Source organism: Siphateles boraxobius, unplaced genomic scaffold (assembly GCF_051911475.1).
Source record: "Siphateles boraxobius isolate OS27281-9 unplaced genomic scaffold, OSU_SipBor_1 8, whole genome shotgun sequence".
NCBI lineage: Eukaryota > Metazoa > Chordata > Actinopteri > Cypriniformes > Leuciscidae > Siphateles > Siphateles boraxobius.
In genome coordinates, this window is record NW_027509208.1 from 33,665,525 (window position 1) to 33,682,645 (window position 17,121).

At 43.5% G+C, this 17,121-nt stretch overlaps 1 protein-coding gene across 11 annotated transcripts in view; it reads left to right on the plus strand.

Annotated features, from left to right (window-relative positions):
* Positions 1-17,121, plus strand: part of lama2 (laminin, alpha 2) — a 419,939-nt gene that overhangs the window by 86,440 nt on the left and 316,378 nt on the right. For all 11 annotated transcript variants that reach the window (XM_077221106.1, XM_077221108.1, XM_077221107.1 and 8 more), the window contains exons 3-4: positions 2,532-2,644; positions 12,391-12,633. In XM_077221106.1, coding sequence (XP_077077221.1) covers positions 2,532-2,644; positions 12,391-12,633 — 356 coding nt within the window. The remainder of the gene's footprint in view (positions 1-2,531; positions 2,645-12,390; positions 12,634-17,121) is intronic.

The window sequence follows — 17,121 nt, forward strand, 5'->3', positions numbered from 1 at the left end:
GAGTTTACGACCTACTAGCTACGTTCTACCTTACAAGCAAATGGTGCAACGGAATATAGTACAGAGTTAGTTACAAAGTAGCAGTTACTAAGCCTCTAGTGTGGACTCTACGTTCCAATTTAAGAAAGAACTTACGAACGGCTGGTGCAACCCTACCCAGGTGTAAAACTAATCAGAAATGATGACAACAAAAAATGAACAAGAATTCAGGTAATGACTGTGACAAAGAAAACCATGACTAGAAACTAAACAGAACAATACAATCAAACTATTACACTAAGACATGGTAATAAAACTAAATGTGACCTTGCGCTGCAAAAGTCCAACAGAGGCCATAGGGAGGTGGTTCTGGAGAAGGACAAGGAACTGGAAACAGGGCAGAGATGGGAGGAGCCAGTTGATGACCAAGAGGAGAGCCAGGATAAAGGCCCTTGGCAGAACTGATGGAAGGAGGAGCCAGGATAAAACCAGAAGCCCAACCAACTGAGGTGAAGTTGTGATAGGAGGAGACCCAGGAGGAACCAAGGAGACGTAGACTTAGGTGACACTGAAGGCCTGAAGGGCCAAGGTGGAGCAGCAGATGCGCATGACCGAGGTGGAGGCGTGTGTTTGGCAGACCTGGGCAGAGTCGGTGTGAATGAGGATGATAGTAGAACTGGAGGAGCCAGAATGACAAGGGAGCCCAGCTGAGCCTGAGGGATGACAGACCGGGGTGAAGGTGAGGGAGCGTTGAGCCAAGGTGAAGCCAATGGGTCGGTGAGCTGAGGTGGAATCCGGGGCACAGAGTATGGTGAGGCAGAATGACATCAAAGTTCCCTGAGGGCAATTAGAGAGCAGATGGCTCCATATGCTTTCAAATCACACTTGCGATACTTTTATGACATTCACTGACACACTGCGCAGTGACTCATCGCGGACCACACCTTTTGGCAGAGGAGGAGGGAGATGGAGGCTGGGCTAAACAAATGCCGACGAAGGAGAATTGGAGCTGGGCAGAGCTGGGCGAATGAAGACTTCAAGAACCAGCAGGGCTTAAGCAGTGGTGACAAAGACAACTTGGAGCTAGGCTTAACAAGAACATCTTGGAACTGGGCTGAGCCAGCAGAGAAAATGACAAATTGGGACTGGACAGGACCAGTGGAGACTGTAGACCATAAAACATTCCATCATCCAGCTCAATATAACTTCCTTGGGGACCCAGCTTATTTCATGCACCTCAGCGAGTGTGGGCAGGGCTCCAAGTCTGCGTTGGGCTCAGGCTACGGGACAAACGTGGCCTCTGGCAATCGTTCTGGCTCTATCTTTGTGCCGGCTTGGGCTCCGATTCTGCAGTGGGCTCTGGCTGTTGGTGTGTCATGGGTAGGGCTGAAGGCTGACTGGGCTCTGGGTCTGGAGTGAGGCTTGCATTATCCTCTTCATCAAAGCAGACAGTGAATGGAAAGTCGCATCAGATTAGCACCCACTCTCCTCCATGTGTGCCTTCTGGGATAGTGAGTGAGGCACGCCAGATCTAGGAAATCCGTTGTGTGATCCTCAAGGGAGCGATCTACCTGCTCTAGCAGGAGCAGATGGGCACCGTACATTCATGATCTTTCCCTTTTAGAATGAACTAGTGATATGGAAACTTTAATGAATATGATGAAAACTCCAAACATACACTACACCCTAACATGACATTGATGACACCGAACAAATAACTAAAAAAACTGAGGGCTAATAAACGCAGAGATAGATCATTAAGGACACAGGGAACAGGTATATAACTAATCAGAAACCATGTCAAAAAACAATGAACAAGCAATGTCTGTGAATATCAAATAAACCTTTCTCAAAAGCCTTATGGATTAGTTTTATTATCACATCTTAGTTTAATAGTTTCAATGTCTTGTTTAATTTAGCTTCTTGTCATGGTTTTCTTTATCTCTCAATCATCATTGTTTTGTATTACATTGCAGTATGTTTTAAAACAATCGAACTTTGATTATAAAACTAAGCATTTAAATATTATCTTACTAAGACATATTATTGGCAGATATTGATATTCATGTGCATTTTATGTAAGAATCTGCTATGCTGTAAAAAAGATCGCATTTATTTACATTACAAGAATATCAGCATCTGCACCAAATTGCATGTTGTTGTTTGGGCCTAAAAACTGAATAAAACTGAGCTGTTATTTTTTCCATATTCTCACTATATAAGATTATATGAGCCATACCAGCCTTAACAAAAAACACATATACAAACTTTAAATAAATAAATAAAATAAAATAATTTAAAATTTTGTCTATAGGTTCAAAAAATATTCAATTAAATAAATAAAAATTCTGATGATGTTTTCATATATCAGGCTTTACATTGTTAAAGTAATGCTCACAGGAAGTCAGGTTCAAATTTGGCCTTGTCACATCTCAGTCACATCCACTTTTCCGACTGGTTTTGACTGTCCTATAAATTCAAGATTAAAAAAAGCCTATAAACAAAGATGAAGGAGGAGTGTTCTCACATGATGGTATTTTTCATGTGTGTAGAGCGGCATCCCATCGAGTACGCTATCGACGGCACTAACAGATGGTGGCAGAGCCCAAGCATCATGAACGGGATGGACTACCATTACGTCACTGTGACTCTGGACCTGCAGCAGGTAAATGACAACAACAGCTCACAGTAACAGCCCTGACTCTCAGTACAACAGTCAATCAGAATGGATCTCGGGCTTTCTCCAGGCATTCCATACAGCCACAGGTCATTTTGCATATTTAAATGCTCAAGCTCTTTATAGCATGAAGGATTCTGATTGGCTGTCAACGTTTTTATTATTCATCAGCTGAGGAAAAATCATTCTGAAAGCAATTCCAGTGGTATTGCTCCTCTGTCGTTATTGCTATAGTTGTAATGTGGACTCACTATTCTCATAGAATTTGAATAGTTTTTAAAACTTTAGAGTTATAGTTTTCATCTTTGGTGTGAACAGGCCTGCAACTTTTTAGTCTGAAACGCTATTTAAAGATAAATATCTAAAATATTTAGGCATATATAAAAAATTCTCAAAGCCATAGCTGAAAATTCTGTCATAATTTCAGAATTTTATTCCCACACTGATCCTCCTTCTGTAGAACAATAGAGAATTGTTTTAAGAATCGTAATAGACAGTCTTTTCCATAACAAACTATCATAAAAATTGAAAAAAATACAGTCCAGTTAAGAAATATGGTTGAATTATTATTTCTTCCTTTTTTATTTTTAATGCTAATCAGGAATGAAACTGTCCCCTGCTCTGTCGTGAGGCGCTGCAGTCTTGAAAAGCATCACTATTCACTCACTCGTTGCCTCTGTTCTTCTTCTCCCGCTCGTGGTGTGTGTGTATGTGTGTGTGTGTGGCAGGTTAACTCTGGCAGAACAGTGAAATGCAGTAGAGTTGAATGGCTTGCAGTAGTGTGTGGGCAGAATGCTCCCATCAGCCCTTATTAGATGCTGATCTGAGGCCAGCGCGAGCACTGCTGCCCAACCGCAGGAAATTACACAAACACCTACAGACACGCAATTAAAGCAGTCAACAGATGACACCGGGTGCAGGCCAGTTAGAATGAGAAACGACATGCAAATTAATAGATGGGAGGCAAAATTATATAAAAAATAAAGCGATGGGAAGTAAGGAGCACCGAGAATAATTGAACGATTTAACTGTTTGTAGCATTATTCTGTAGGATTTATGTTAGATAGGATCAGAGATGTGTAATTTTACTGTATTATTCATCAAATAAATGCAAACTTTAGAGACTTTCAAAAACATAAAAACAAATCTTACTGACCCCAAAGTTTTTAAAGGTTGTGAATGATGGAGCTAGATAGCCCCAGTTCTCAGTCATTTTCATTATATGGAAAAATGTGGCAAATATTATTCACCTAAAAAATGAAGGAAGAAAGTCATATTCTATTCAAAACAGCATGAGGGTGATAAATAATGACAGAATGTCCATTTGAGTGTGAACTATTTCTTTAATTCCTGCATTGCTCCTCTGTGCTGAAGAATATGAGTGCAACACGGTACGGTGATAGAGAGAGAGAGAGTGAAAGAGAGAGTGAAAGGTGGTGGCAAGATAGAAGACAAATGAGTGTGACAGGGTTTGAGTATTCATTAGAGGGGCTGTAGAGGACATTTAGAGTTAATAAATCAGACGAGAGGCTGTGTAATTACTGACGGCAATCACACATACAGCATCGGGCCACGACTGCCATCTTACCATCACTCACTCCCTGACAACCTGTCGTCACAATGACAAACGTGCACTAACACATTACAGTCTCCCATTCAGCACGCTGAGCACTAGAGCAAAACCCATCTGAACTGAGGAAATTGATTCAATTGAATTAAGCGGTTATTTATAAACAGCAGGCTGATATGCACAGACTACTCCTTTATGTGCAATATGTTTTAGATGTTTTGTGCACAGTACACATACATTTCATCATTAGAAGAGTCCGCTTGAACTATCCATGTACAGATTTTTCACATTTTCTAGCCTTGCCAAATTTGCACATATTGTTTTTCAGGCCCTGTCTGATCACACTCCAGCCTAATGATTGTGCATGTGCTTCAGTGTAGGAATGTGTGTGTGTGTGTGTGTGTGTGTGTGTGTGTGTGTGTGTGTGTGTGTGTGTGTGTGTGTGTGTGTGTGTGTGTGTGTGTGTGTGTGCGTGTGCGTGCGTGCGTGCGTGCGTGCGTGCGTGCGTGCGTGCGTGCGTGCGTGCGTGCGTGCGTGCGTGCGTGCGTGCGTGCGTGCGTGCGTGCGTGCGTGCGTGCCTGCGTGCGTGCGTGCGTGCGTGCGTGCCTGCGTGCGTGCCTGCGTGCATGTGTGTGTATGATGTTCCAATCACTGATGTTCACCTGACCTCAATACTCTTTAGAAATGTGAATAATCATACTAAAGCCCTGCACAAACATACACATGTGCAAACGCACGCACACATGCATCAAATGACTTTTTTACCATTTTATGAGCACATTTTACAGACAAATCAGACTGTTCATCGAAATTCCTGTTGGATGTGCATGAGGAACAGTAAAAAAAAGGTTCAGAGTTTATTGAGGGGTCACATATTAAAATCATATTAAAAAATGCACAATTTAAAAGCAAAATGTTGTTTACAGAAGTAATGGTCTGTGAATCATTAAAATATTTTTCTGGATAAAATTCCCACAGTAAAGAGAACAAATGGAGAAAATAAAATCCCCAAGTTAAACGAATGCTGAAATGGTAAAAGAATACAAAACAATATCCAGATGTTTGGATGTCTCATTTGGTTCAATTATCAGGAAGTGGAAATCCAACCACCTACACTGCTTTGAAAACATATTTGCCCAGATTTCTCTACAAAAACTGCAATGAGACTTGAGAGAAAACCCACAAAAAAGCCAATGATCACTTTAAAGGAGCTACAGAGTTTAGATGCTGACTCTAAAAAGCAGAAGGCATTACTGTGACCGTGAGATTGAGACTGACATGTCATTGTCAAACTATCCACCTTATTTTGCATTGCAGATGTTAGCTATTTTCTGCTATCTGTGAATGTACGAGACTTACAATTCAAGTTACAAATTAATGCACCGCTCTTAAGTTACAAATGTACTACTCAAAATTTAAAGTACACTGTTAACCCTTGCTGTAAAAAAATGCCAAATTCTGACAGTATCATAAAATTTTTCCATTAAAACAGTATACATTCAAAGATAGACATGTTACAAACATCAGTTAAGTTTGTATCTCACTACTCATGCCTCAAAACAAAGCATCTCTACAATGAAGTACAGTATGCTATGCTTAAATCATGCCACAGGACTGACATCTTGTTAAAATAGAGGGAAGAATGACTGGTACACATATGAGAACAAATAGGAACAGATGAGCCAGGCAAACATCTGATCTCTGTCCATTTGAGAGTCTATAACATTATTAAAATAATTATGCACAGGTGTAAGTGTAAACGAAACTAGAGCAAATAACTGGAGGAATGAGCCAAACTTGCCTAGTACAAACAGTACATACCTAACAAAACAGCTTTGTAGCCTACAATGAATGAACACTTCAACATTAGATGACACATATGAATAATAAATACATATATAATATAAAAAGGCTAAGTGTACTGTATGTGTAATGTTTAGGTCCACAGGAAGATGAACAAGATTCAAAAGGTCCAGAACAAAGAAATGTATTTAAAAAAACTAAAAAAAAAACTAAAAGGATATAGTAAACAGCACAGCGATTTATGAACAATGAGCACAGTGAACAATGAGGTACTTAAATATCAGTGATGATGAACTTACTATTGAACAGCTGTGATGAATGAATGAGTGTCCATGGAAACTAATGACTGGTGGGAAACTAGGAACAAGGAAACAGGAAACTGATGATAAACAAACTAAAAGTTCATGAAAGTGAAACTTAGACAAACTAAACAATGTAATTGTAACAGAACACCCCCACCAAGTCATCGCACCGTGACAGATTAAATGAGGGAGGAAGTGTGGGGGCTTTGGAGGTGGAACCAGGCAAAAGGAACCAGGCTGGGGTGGATGGTAGGAGCCATGGAGGAGTAGATGGGAGGAGCCATGGAGGAGTGGATGGGGTGAATCCATGGAGGAGTTGATAGGAGGAGCCATGGAGGAGTGGATGGGAGGAGCCATGGAGGAGTGGATGGGATGACCCATGGAGGAGTGGTTAGGAGGAGCCATGGAGGAGTGGATGGGATGACCCATGGAGGAGTGGATGGGATGACCCATGGAGGAGTGGATGGGATGACCAATGGAGGAGTGGATAGGATGACCCATGGAGGAGTGGATGCGATGACCCATGGAGGAGTGGATGGGATGACCCATGGAGGAGTGGATGGGATGACCCATGGAGGAGTGGGTGGGAGGAGCCATGGAGGAGTGGATGGGATGGCCCAAGGAGGAGTGGAGGGGAGGAGTGGATGGGATGAGCCATGGAGGAGTGGATGGGAGGAGCCTTGGAGGAGTGGATGGGAGGAGTGGATGAGATGACCCATGTTTTGGAGGAGCCATGTAGGTGTGGATGGGATGACCCATGGAGGAGTGGATTAATTCAGGAATTAATTCAGCGCGCGACTCTCATGGTGCATTATGGGTATTCTCTAGCCGTTGAGTGTACATGGGTTGTACACTCGTTATTGCGGTGCATTGTGTGATTGAATGAGTGTACTCAATAAGGTCTACTATGGTTTCAGACACCACTACAAATGGCTGTTCCCTAAAAATTGTGCCCTATTTAATAGGGGGCGATTTCGAGACCTAGTTCGAGCCGTAGCGCCGACTGTCCGAGGTGAAGCTGGAGCACCAGAGGACTAAGGCGAATCCGGTGCCACCGAGGACCAAGGTGGAGTCCGCTGAAGCTGAAGGGGTGGAGGGATGAAGCGTAGCTGAAGGCCTGTATGTCCAGGCAGGGCAACGACTGACCAAAGTAGTTTAGGTATTGGGTGGAATAAGGGATGTAGAATATGGTCATGCAGAATAAGGCATTAATATGTTTTTTATTAATACTCAGCTCAATCCAGACGGTTGTCATGGGGGGACAACTGAAGCAGAACAGCGAGGATGGAGAGTCCGGGTTTATCCAGTGGAAGTGGCTTGTCGAGGATTTGTGGCACACTCCACAACCCGGTTCCTCAGAGACGTCAGATTCAGTGGCCAAGAGTTGCGTAGCACAGTAAAGAACTTATCTGAAGCAGCAGAGAGGAGCAGCAACTGGATGTGGTTGAGACGGAAAGATTCTGGCTGGCTGTACAGGCCGCCACGTTACGATTTCGAAGAATTCTTGAAAAACTTGAGAAGTCTGTTGGTTTATTTGTATAGTTTGCATAGTTATTACAGTTATTACGTTCCTGTGTATTTTGCGTGAATGAGAATTGGTGTTTGGATAGATATTGTTTTGCGGTAGTATGCCATACGGAACCGTTGCCACTGACCTGCTTTAACGTCGGCAGTGGGGCTCGACAGCCTTAGTCAAACGGGTTGGCGCGTATGGTCGGGTTGCGGAGAGATTGTGAGAGATTGTGGTTTGGTCACGTGAACTATGAGGAAGGAGCAAACTCAGGAGCAGGAAGGACGTAAAGGTTAGTAAGCTGGGCTGAGTTGAGTGGGGGACGGAGAGGGGTGACTCTGGGACACCCGAGTCACAGTCGAGCCCTCTTGAGGTGTCGTGGGCTAGTCGACAAAACACTGAGGACAGAAGGTGCCCACTTGACGACCCTAGAGATGTCCCCTACTCAGCTCAATCCAGACGGTTGTCATGGGGGGACCGCACTGTGGTTGCAGCCGTTGTGTGTGCTGACGCGTGTTAACACCAGACAGAAGGAGATTTACATCACCATATGGAAAGAAGCGTAAATGCATGGAGAAGCATAGGTTACTGTAAAGCTACGTCTTAGTTGGTGCTTATCTTGGCGAAAGCCGAGTACAAATCAGCATGAAGTTTTAACATCTACTCTCGTGTAATGGAAATAATGTGCTTTATAAGTACTAATAAACAGCCAATATCCTAGTAATATGCACGATAATAAGCAAATAGTTAATAGTGAGAATTGGACCATAAACTAAAGTTTTACCAACAATACAATATTTAAAAGCAGTAATCTGGAGCAGACAATGTTTACTTTCATGGCTTCCCTCTTTCTCTCACAAGACCAGCAAAGTATGGTATTTTATGCTTCATTATTATTCATCATCATTCCTAAATCATGGACAACTGACAAGCACACGTCTGGAGGAGCAGGTGTTCTCCTCTCAGCTCTCAGGAATGCTACTGAACTAAACTAATTAAGCTACATTTTACTTCGTATGGAAAATATTAATTTGTTAAAAAGTGCAGTTGTCTCAAACCACATCCTAATTCTATCAGAAAACTTTATGCATTTTTACAGAAAAAGGTTTTGGGAGTTTTTGTCAGCTTTAGCTCACTTTCGAATTTGTCCCCAAAATAAATATAGTTTAGAAGGAATGCATGCGCACACACACACACACACACACACACACACACACACACATACACGTACACACACTCAAACGCACACACGCACACTAACATACACTCACTCATTCACTCAAACACACACACACACACACACGCGCGCTCACACACACACACACGCACACACACACACACACACACACACACACACACACACACACACACATACACACACACACACACACACACATATACATACACATACACATACACACACATTTTATTTTTTTATTTTTGTTAGTTGAAATTTGTTCAGTCAAATGATGCAACATAATGCTGGATTCAGTATGATATCAGGAAAATTAGACAATGGCGAAACAAAGTGTTTACCCTTCTGGCTTTTCAGTTATTAAACATTTGCTGGAGTTTGTTCATCTGATCTGAAAGTTATTGAAGCCTCTGAGAATAATCTTTGACAGAAGAGATGTGACATGTAGAGAATACGCTGTCATCTGTGTGTGAGAGAGAGAGAAAGTGAGGAGGATATATATGTGTGTGTGTGTGTGTGTGTGTGTGTGTGTGTGTGTGTGTGTGTGTGTGTGTGTGTGTGTGTGTGTGTGTGTGTGTGTGTGTGTGTGTGTGGGAAGCAAGGTCTTGAGGCCAGCACACACAGTCAGATAAGGGAGTCACATCTGTGTTTGAGTCGTGCCATTTCTGACAGGTTGTGGGTTATAACATGTTTTTTATAGCTCTTCTTCTCTCTGTCACACACTGCAGGGATGGTTGTTTGTCTCCTATGAAATCTGTGGCCTTTCCTCGTGAGAACCGCTACGGTAAATGAACACCTGAGGGCAGCTGCTGATGCCGTCTTAATAAACACTGTCCACACACACACACACACAGACACACACACACACACACACACACACACACACACACACACACACACACACACACACACACACACACACACACACACACACACACACACACACACACACACACACACACACACACACTAACACACAAATGGGAACAGGGGACTTTTTTTAAATTTGATGCACCAATAATTTTTTTGTTTTGTTTTTTGCTGATACCAATTTTAATAAACAACTATTGAGAGATTCCGCAAAAATCAAAGCATACGTTAAGGTAGTTTATTGCTGCATCATAAAATAATTTCTATTGAACATGGATTGGATCCATTTAACATCAAACACGCCTCCATAAATACAACAGAACATACATGCATATGAAATAATAAACAGTGATTTTCAGGAAGGTCTCACTGTAGTTTTCAGGTACAGAAATGAAGTAATAAAATGTCAAATATATTCTTCATTGTATAAATTAAATATACATTAATCCTTATTATAGTTATGAAAGTTATTTAGTCAAGAGTATTGAGTGATTTTCTTTGTCTGTTTGATTAATGTTAAAACAGAGACAGCAGCAGGAATATTAGGCTACTGTCACTTTAAGAGCTGCACAGATTCAATATACTGTTGCAGTACAAAAGGGTTTTATTTCTCAACTGTTTGTTTACATTGATTTAAGACATAGGGCCTATATAGCCGACTATGTTTACAAGGCTACTTGCCAAGATGGGCCTTTTTATATAATTTTGTGCAAGTTAGAAGTGAAAGAGAACCCAATTGTACTCACTTTGTGAGAAGTGTGCACACAGTGTCACACAATAAGTACAATTGGGTTCTCTTTTACGTCTTCTTGTGCTTAAATATTTAAATTGGCAATACTTAAAAACATGTACAAAGGATAAACGGCGGCGTTACTGTAGCAGACGTCAGAGGGTGTTTAGCTGGTGTGGGACCATGACTGACATTAAACTTCGATTACAGAAGTGCAAACCAAAATTCGCTGCATTTAGACCATCAAAGTGAATGAGGAATTGCGAAGCTACGTGTTACAACGTATGCTTCAATACATCATCATGCACCTGTTCAGAAAGACAAATTTACCAGTTTATAACGTTTACTTTGATGTGTCCAAGTTGGTGCAGATCCGTTGGATGAGTTTATTATAAGCCACAAGACAGACACTCACGTTCACTCTAGACAGAGTTTTATTAATCAACTCAATCTCTTACTCATGACACAGCAACACAGCTAAAAGTATTCCTAATATGTTGGAGCTTCTATTGAAAGTAGCCAAATTTACCTGTTGAGACATTCCTTCACAAAATGCAAAGTATAATCAGCCAGGCTAAATAAATGTGTCATACTGCTCTCTGTACATTATTACATTTTTTACATTACTGTTTATTTATTTATTATGTGAGTAGAAAGAGAGTCCGTTAAATTCATGTACAACCCAATCAGATATTCAGTGGTCCAGAGTCATTTATTACTCAGTTCTACATTGTTGCCCTGGACATTATTCATATCTGACCACTGAATACTGCAGCTGACCATTCAGAATATGTGTATATGTTAGTGAGTTTTGAGTTACAATGTGTAGTTTGAAGTGCACACACACACACACACACACACACACACACACGTGTTACTGGCGTGGCCTTCAGTTCCGTGTCGTGTATACAGTAGTTTAGTCAGATTATTGTGCTGTTCAGACGTCCTTGATTCGCTCCTGCCTCACCTCTCTCTGAACACAACACACAAAATAGCATTGTACAGCGTGAACCAGTTTTGTGCATTGTGCAGCGTCCAGAGCTTTACTGTGAGAGACGGTAACATAAGCCTGTTATCTCCTGGAGATGAAAGACTGTGTTTCTCATGGGGCAGTGTTAGCAAAAAAGGTAACACAAATGAATAAAGACTTCAGCCTAGCTTCTTTTTCCCCCGTTTTCTCATGTTTTCTTTTTATTCAGGTCAGCTCTTCAGGTAAGCTGAAATGTCACTGTGCCCTGAAGCTTTCTGAAGGCTGCCGAGAACCTGTCAGGCACTGTGTTTAACGAGTCACACCGTGATACACACATGCATCCCGTGCGTGTGTGTGTGTGTGTGTGTGTGTGTGTGTGTGTGTGTGTGTGTGTGTGTGTGTGTGTGTGTGTGTGTGTGTGTGTGTGCGCCTTGAGTCTTTTGCTGCTGAATAAAAGACTGTGAAATCATGGGAATCAAGTTTTCATTTCTTTCTCAGATCTTCTCTTTCATTTCTTCTCTCCTGTTAGAAGTTCATCCATTATGAGTCTGTTGCCAGCTTTATCACATATCATTTATGATTGTGTAATGGTGTTTTGTGTTTAACAGTAATTATTCAAAATCTTTCAGAAACATTTCTGATTATTATCAATGTTGAAAACCGTTTTACAGCTACATATTTTTCATGAAAATCATTTTTTACATAATCTGTCAGGGCTATATAAACAGTGTATACATTTTTGCGAGAATATTAATGTTCTGTTCCACATTCTCCTCTCACACAGGTTTTCCAGATCGCTTATGTGATTCTGAAGGCTGCAAACTCGCCTCGGCCTGGAAACTGGATTCTGGAACGTTCTCTGGACGGTGAAACTTTCATGCCGTGGCAGTATTACGCTATAACAGACACTGAGTGCATCACACGCTTCAACATCAACCCCAAAACAGGCCCGCCGTCCTATACGCATGATGAGGAAGTCATTTGTACCTCTTTCTACTCTAAAATCCATCCTCTGGAGAATGGCGAGGTGAGAAACACCTGGATTCAAGGGTCAAGAAACTTAAGTAGCGTAATGAGAAGGTTTTAATGCCATGATTGACATCTGAAGGGGTCATATCCTGTACTGTTGTATAATTTGTATAATTTCTTTAAATTCATTATTATGTTAATCAAGGTTTCGTCATTTAGATTTCCATTCCCATTTTACTATGAATTAGACAAAAAGTGCACACATACAGCAGGCAGAAAAAGCTTGAAGTGCTCAAAGGCCCCCTGAAATCAAAATTTTAGTTGTTTAGCTTTTAGTATGAATAAGATAGCCTTAAGGTCATGAATAAGCTGGTGTGTTCCAAAACAAATAAAAATTTCACATTTAGGAGATATAAGCATTCAAAACGTACAGTCTCTCACTTCCACTAAAATGGATCAGGGATTTTTATGACATCAGTGCAGACTAGAGGCTGACATTTTTTCGGGAATCCCACGGGTCACGGGATTCCCGTGGGATTCCTGCAGGATGGGAGTCATCGTTGCTATCAATCACGGGATTTGGACGGTACAGGATAAATGGTTAACGGGAGCAGACGGGAGCGGGAATCAACCAATAGCAAAGACGACAAAAAAAGAAAAAAGTAAATGCATCATTTTGTAGTTTCCTTTTAATACGCCTACAATGTAACGCAATTAAAAAATAACTACACGACCCAGCCGTCCCAGAAGCCATCAGTGCTTTTTGTCACGGCTTACCGCCGAAATTCAAAGAGCAGTGATGGAGGGAGCTAACAGCCGCGGAGAAGTCGATGTGGCAAAAAATGATTTACAGCGCAAAGTCAGAAGTAATGACATGTCTATTAAGTTCACAGAACTGGTCGGAAAGTCTGAAATATTAATTAAGTTTATGAGAGTAGAATGTGACGGTGATAGCACAATGTACGCTGCTTGTAAGACATGCTTAGTCTTAGTCAAGTGATTCAGGGACGAGCGGTCTGAAGAAGCACACTTGCAAGGCAAATTCGGGAAAGAATCAGGCAAGCATCGCTTCGTTCATCAAGCGAAAATTGCCGTATATGGGAGCGGTACAGGAGCGGGAGTCAGTTTAAACAGGAGCGGGATGGGATTGGGAGTCAATTTACCAGGAGCGGGATGGGATGGGATTATTTTTTAAACTTTGGTCTGGGAGTGGGACGGGACAAGATTTCTTTCTATGGGAGTGGGACGGGACAGGAGTGAAAATCCACTCCCGTGTCATCCTCTAGTGCAGACTTCAACTTCTCATCACATCTTCTGTCCAATCAAATGCTCTCTAGAATCTAAAGCTCCGCCCCCCCATTGCTATAAACACCACCTGACCAAAGAGACCGTTGACACGTCACAGAGCAATATGGGTTGGCGATTTGTGTTCGGTTGCTCAAACGCTCCATTTTTTTTCCTTTTTCCAACTCTACGTTGGCTAAGAATGAAATGGCCAGAATTTATTCACACCTCTACTATTGAATCCAGTATATCATAAACACTCGGATTCGCTTCCATGGTGCTGTCAAGTATGACTCTCAGTCTGTGAGGGAAACTAAACGCTATTAGCTGTTTGAAAAGGGGGAGGAGCCATTCAATATGTCCCACCTTCACTTCCTGTTTCAGTGGAAATTATGTCAACGCATCATACAAAGTTACGCATTCCAAGGCACTTCAGTGGGTCTTTCAGTTGTTCTTTACACACAAGTTTCAGTAATTTATGGGAGTGACAACCGCATTAAATATTCTGCAGTATGTACTGAACCGAAGTTAACAACTAGTTGTTAATGACATACAACGTTTCAGTTAGTATGTAACCCTCGTTCCCTGAAGGAGGGAATGGAGATGTAGTCGACGAGTCGACTGATTGGGATCACGCTTAGGGAGCCTGTCATCCTCGAGTATTGTAAAAACGAGCCAATGCACATTGACGTGCGAGAATTGGATCACACACTCAGCCCCGCAGCGTGGGTATAAACACGGAAGTGGATGCACGGATGCTATGTCTCCGCTCCCTCCTTCAGGGAATGAGGGTTACATACGCAACCGAGACGTTTCCTTTCAGTCGCTCACGTTCAACTTAGTCAACTTGTCGACTGATTGGGGTCCCAATTAAAACGTCACTAGTGCTGCCACTTTCCAGTGCCTAGACAAAAGCCTTCTGATCCCCCCGCATTATTTGAGGCGAAGATGGGACAGGGCTTAGGCCAGGGAAGTCACTGCTGTTCCACAAGACCACTGGAAAAGCGTTCTCTTTCGTTGGAAAGGAATACGCAGCGGAAACCACATTCTACCCGTAGGGAGGTAACATGTGGAGGATACAGATATGGACTGGGCGGATACCGGACAGTACAACATATGGAATGTCACTGGGGTGGCTCCAGCCTATAACAGGGGAGAGACTCAACCGGTCAGTGACGGCAGAGCGGGCTCTGCCAAGGTAAGACACGGGCTTGCCGCAGGGAGCCGTACCATGGAAGAATACACAAATGGGATCGCCGTAGGGATCACAACATACGGAACACAGGTTCCACCAGTGCATACGAGTGAAAGGCCTGGCTTCGGACGCTCCGCCACGTCTGTAGCCGAAGGGTATGGAGGAACTCGACAGGGTTCGGCTAAAGAGGAACTCTACTGGTGCAAGAATTGCACACGTATCCAGTCCATAGGAGGGGAATGGCGCAGCAAGCCGACATTTCAAACTGGGCTTGCAATGAAACTGGCTTTATGAGAAGGGAGCCCACGGAAAGCAGCGGTTTGACACGTAGGCAGTTTTTCTAGCGAACGTGACAGGTGTCGCCCAGCCCGCGGCTCTAAAGCATCTGTCAGCAAGGCACTCTGTGTCAACGCCTAGGCAGAAACTATACTCTCTCTTTGGAAGAGCTCACTACCCAGGGGGGCATGTGCACCCTGGGATAACACACCAAGATGATGGCAACCATTATCCAATGGGCCAACCTCTGCTTGGAAACAGCCTTCCCTTCTGCTAGTCTCTGTAACAAACAAGAGCTGGTCTGAGGTCCTGAGGCTTTGTGTTGGCAGAGAAAAGCCAGGGCTGGGTCTGCCTCCTCTGGGGCAGCTCTTGCAGGCTCACCACCTGGTCCCGTTAAAGGGAGAGGTAGGAACCTAGGCACACATTCAAGCCGGAATCTCAGGATATCGTGAGAGTTGGCCGGCCCGAATTCCAGGCACAATTCGTCGACCGAAAATGCGTGCAGCTCCCCTACCCTCTTGATAAAAGCCAAACAAACAGGATAGCTGTTCTTTTAAAAACAGGTTTTTAACTCAGCTGCCTGTAGTGGCTCAAGGGGAAGTCTCTGCAGTGCAGTAGTCCCAGTAGTCCCAAGAGGTTATAAACGGGGCGCAAGGGTGTTTGTTGCTCCCCTCAGGGACCTGGTGATCAAGTCGTGCTTCCCTATGGATTTGTATCTACTGCATCATGATGTGCGACAATATAGAGGCAACAAACATGTTGGCAACAAACAAGTGATCGAACACCTTCGGGGTCTCCTCTCGGAGAGAAGACTCATCTCAACGAACAGGTTCCACTCCAGGGCATAAACATTTCTCGTTAGAGGGTGAGGTTATGGTGTCTACGACATGTTTCTGGTAGATCACCCAGAACCACAGCGTCCTTTCCATCCATCCTTTCGAGACCAGACATGGAGTTTCCAGAGGTCTAGACGTGGGTGCCATCATGCCCCGTCCCTGAGAATGTACTCAGAGGAATGATTCAGGAAGGGCTGTCGAGAGGAGCAAAAGTTCGGGGGAACTAGGTCTGGTTGGGCCAATAAAGGGCAACTAGCAAGACTTGCTCCTTCCTTCTCCTCCCTGACTTAGCACAGTGCAGTGCAAGAAGGCTTACTGGGGAAACGCATTTCTGCAGAGGCCAGCTGTGAGCCAGTGTCTCCGTGGCGAGGGTTGTCCGCTCGGACCGGGAGTAAAACAACTGGCAATGGGATGAGTCCGGAGAGGCATCCGGAGAGGCACTGTAACTGTGCGGCCCCGAAGTGTTCCCAGAACAGCTGGATCCCTGGGGATGGATGCCTCATGAGGCCTTGTCAGCGGCACGATTAAGCAGGCCGGAAACGTAAGTGGAATGAAGCAACCTCAGAAGCTGCTGACCCCATAGGAGGAGGTGGCGGGCGAGTTCCAACAACATGCGAGGGAAGCGTAGCGCAACAGTCACAGTGTTTGTACAGACCAGTACAAGCTTGCTGACCAGCGGTGTCTCAAAGCAGGGTGTACTGTCAGCAACTCGAGGCAGTTGATGCCAATGCAGTCGGAGGCCCGCCCAGACACCCGTTACTGCATGCCCTTTGTACGTGGCGCCTCAGCCGGTGTTCTAGGACACTTGTTCTATGGGCGGCTGGCCCGGAGAAACAAAGGCCTGATCACGGGCTGAGGGTTTGGCAGCAGGCCAGGTGATTGTCAGCCTTGGCTTAGCTTTAGCCTTGCCCGTAAGGAGGGACGAGAACTTACAGGCCTTAGAGGCGAGACGAGG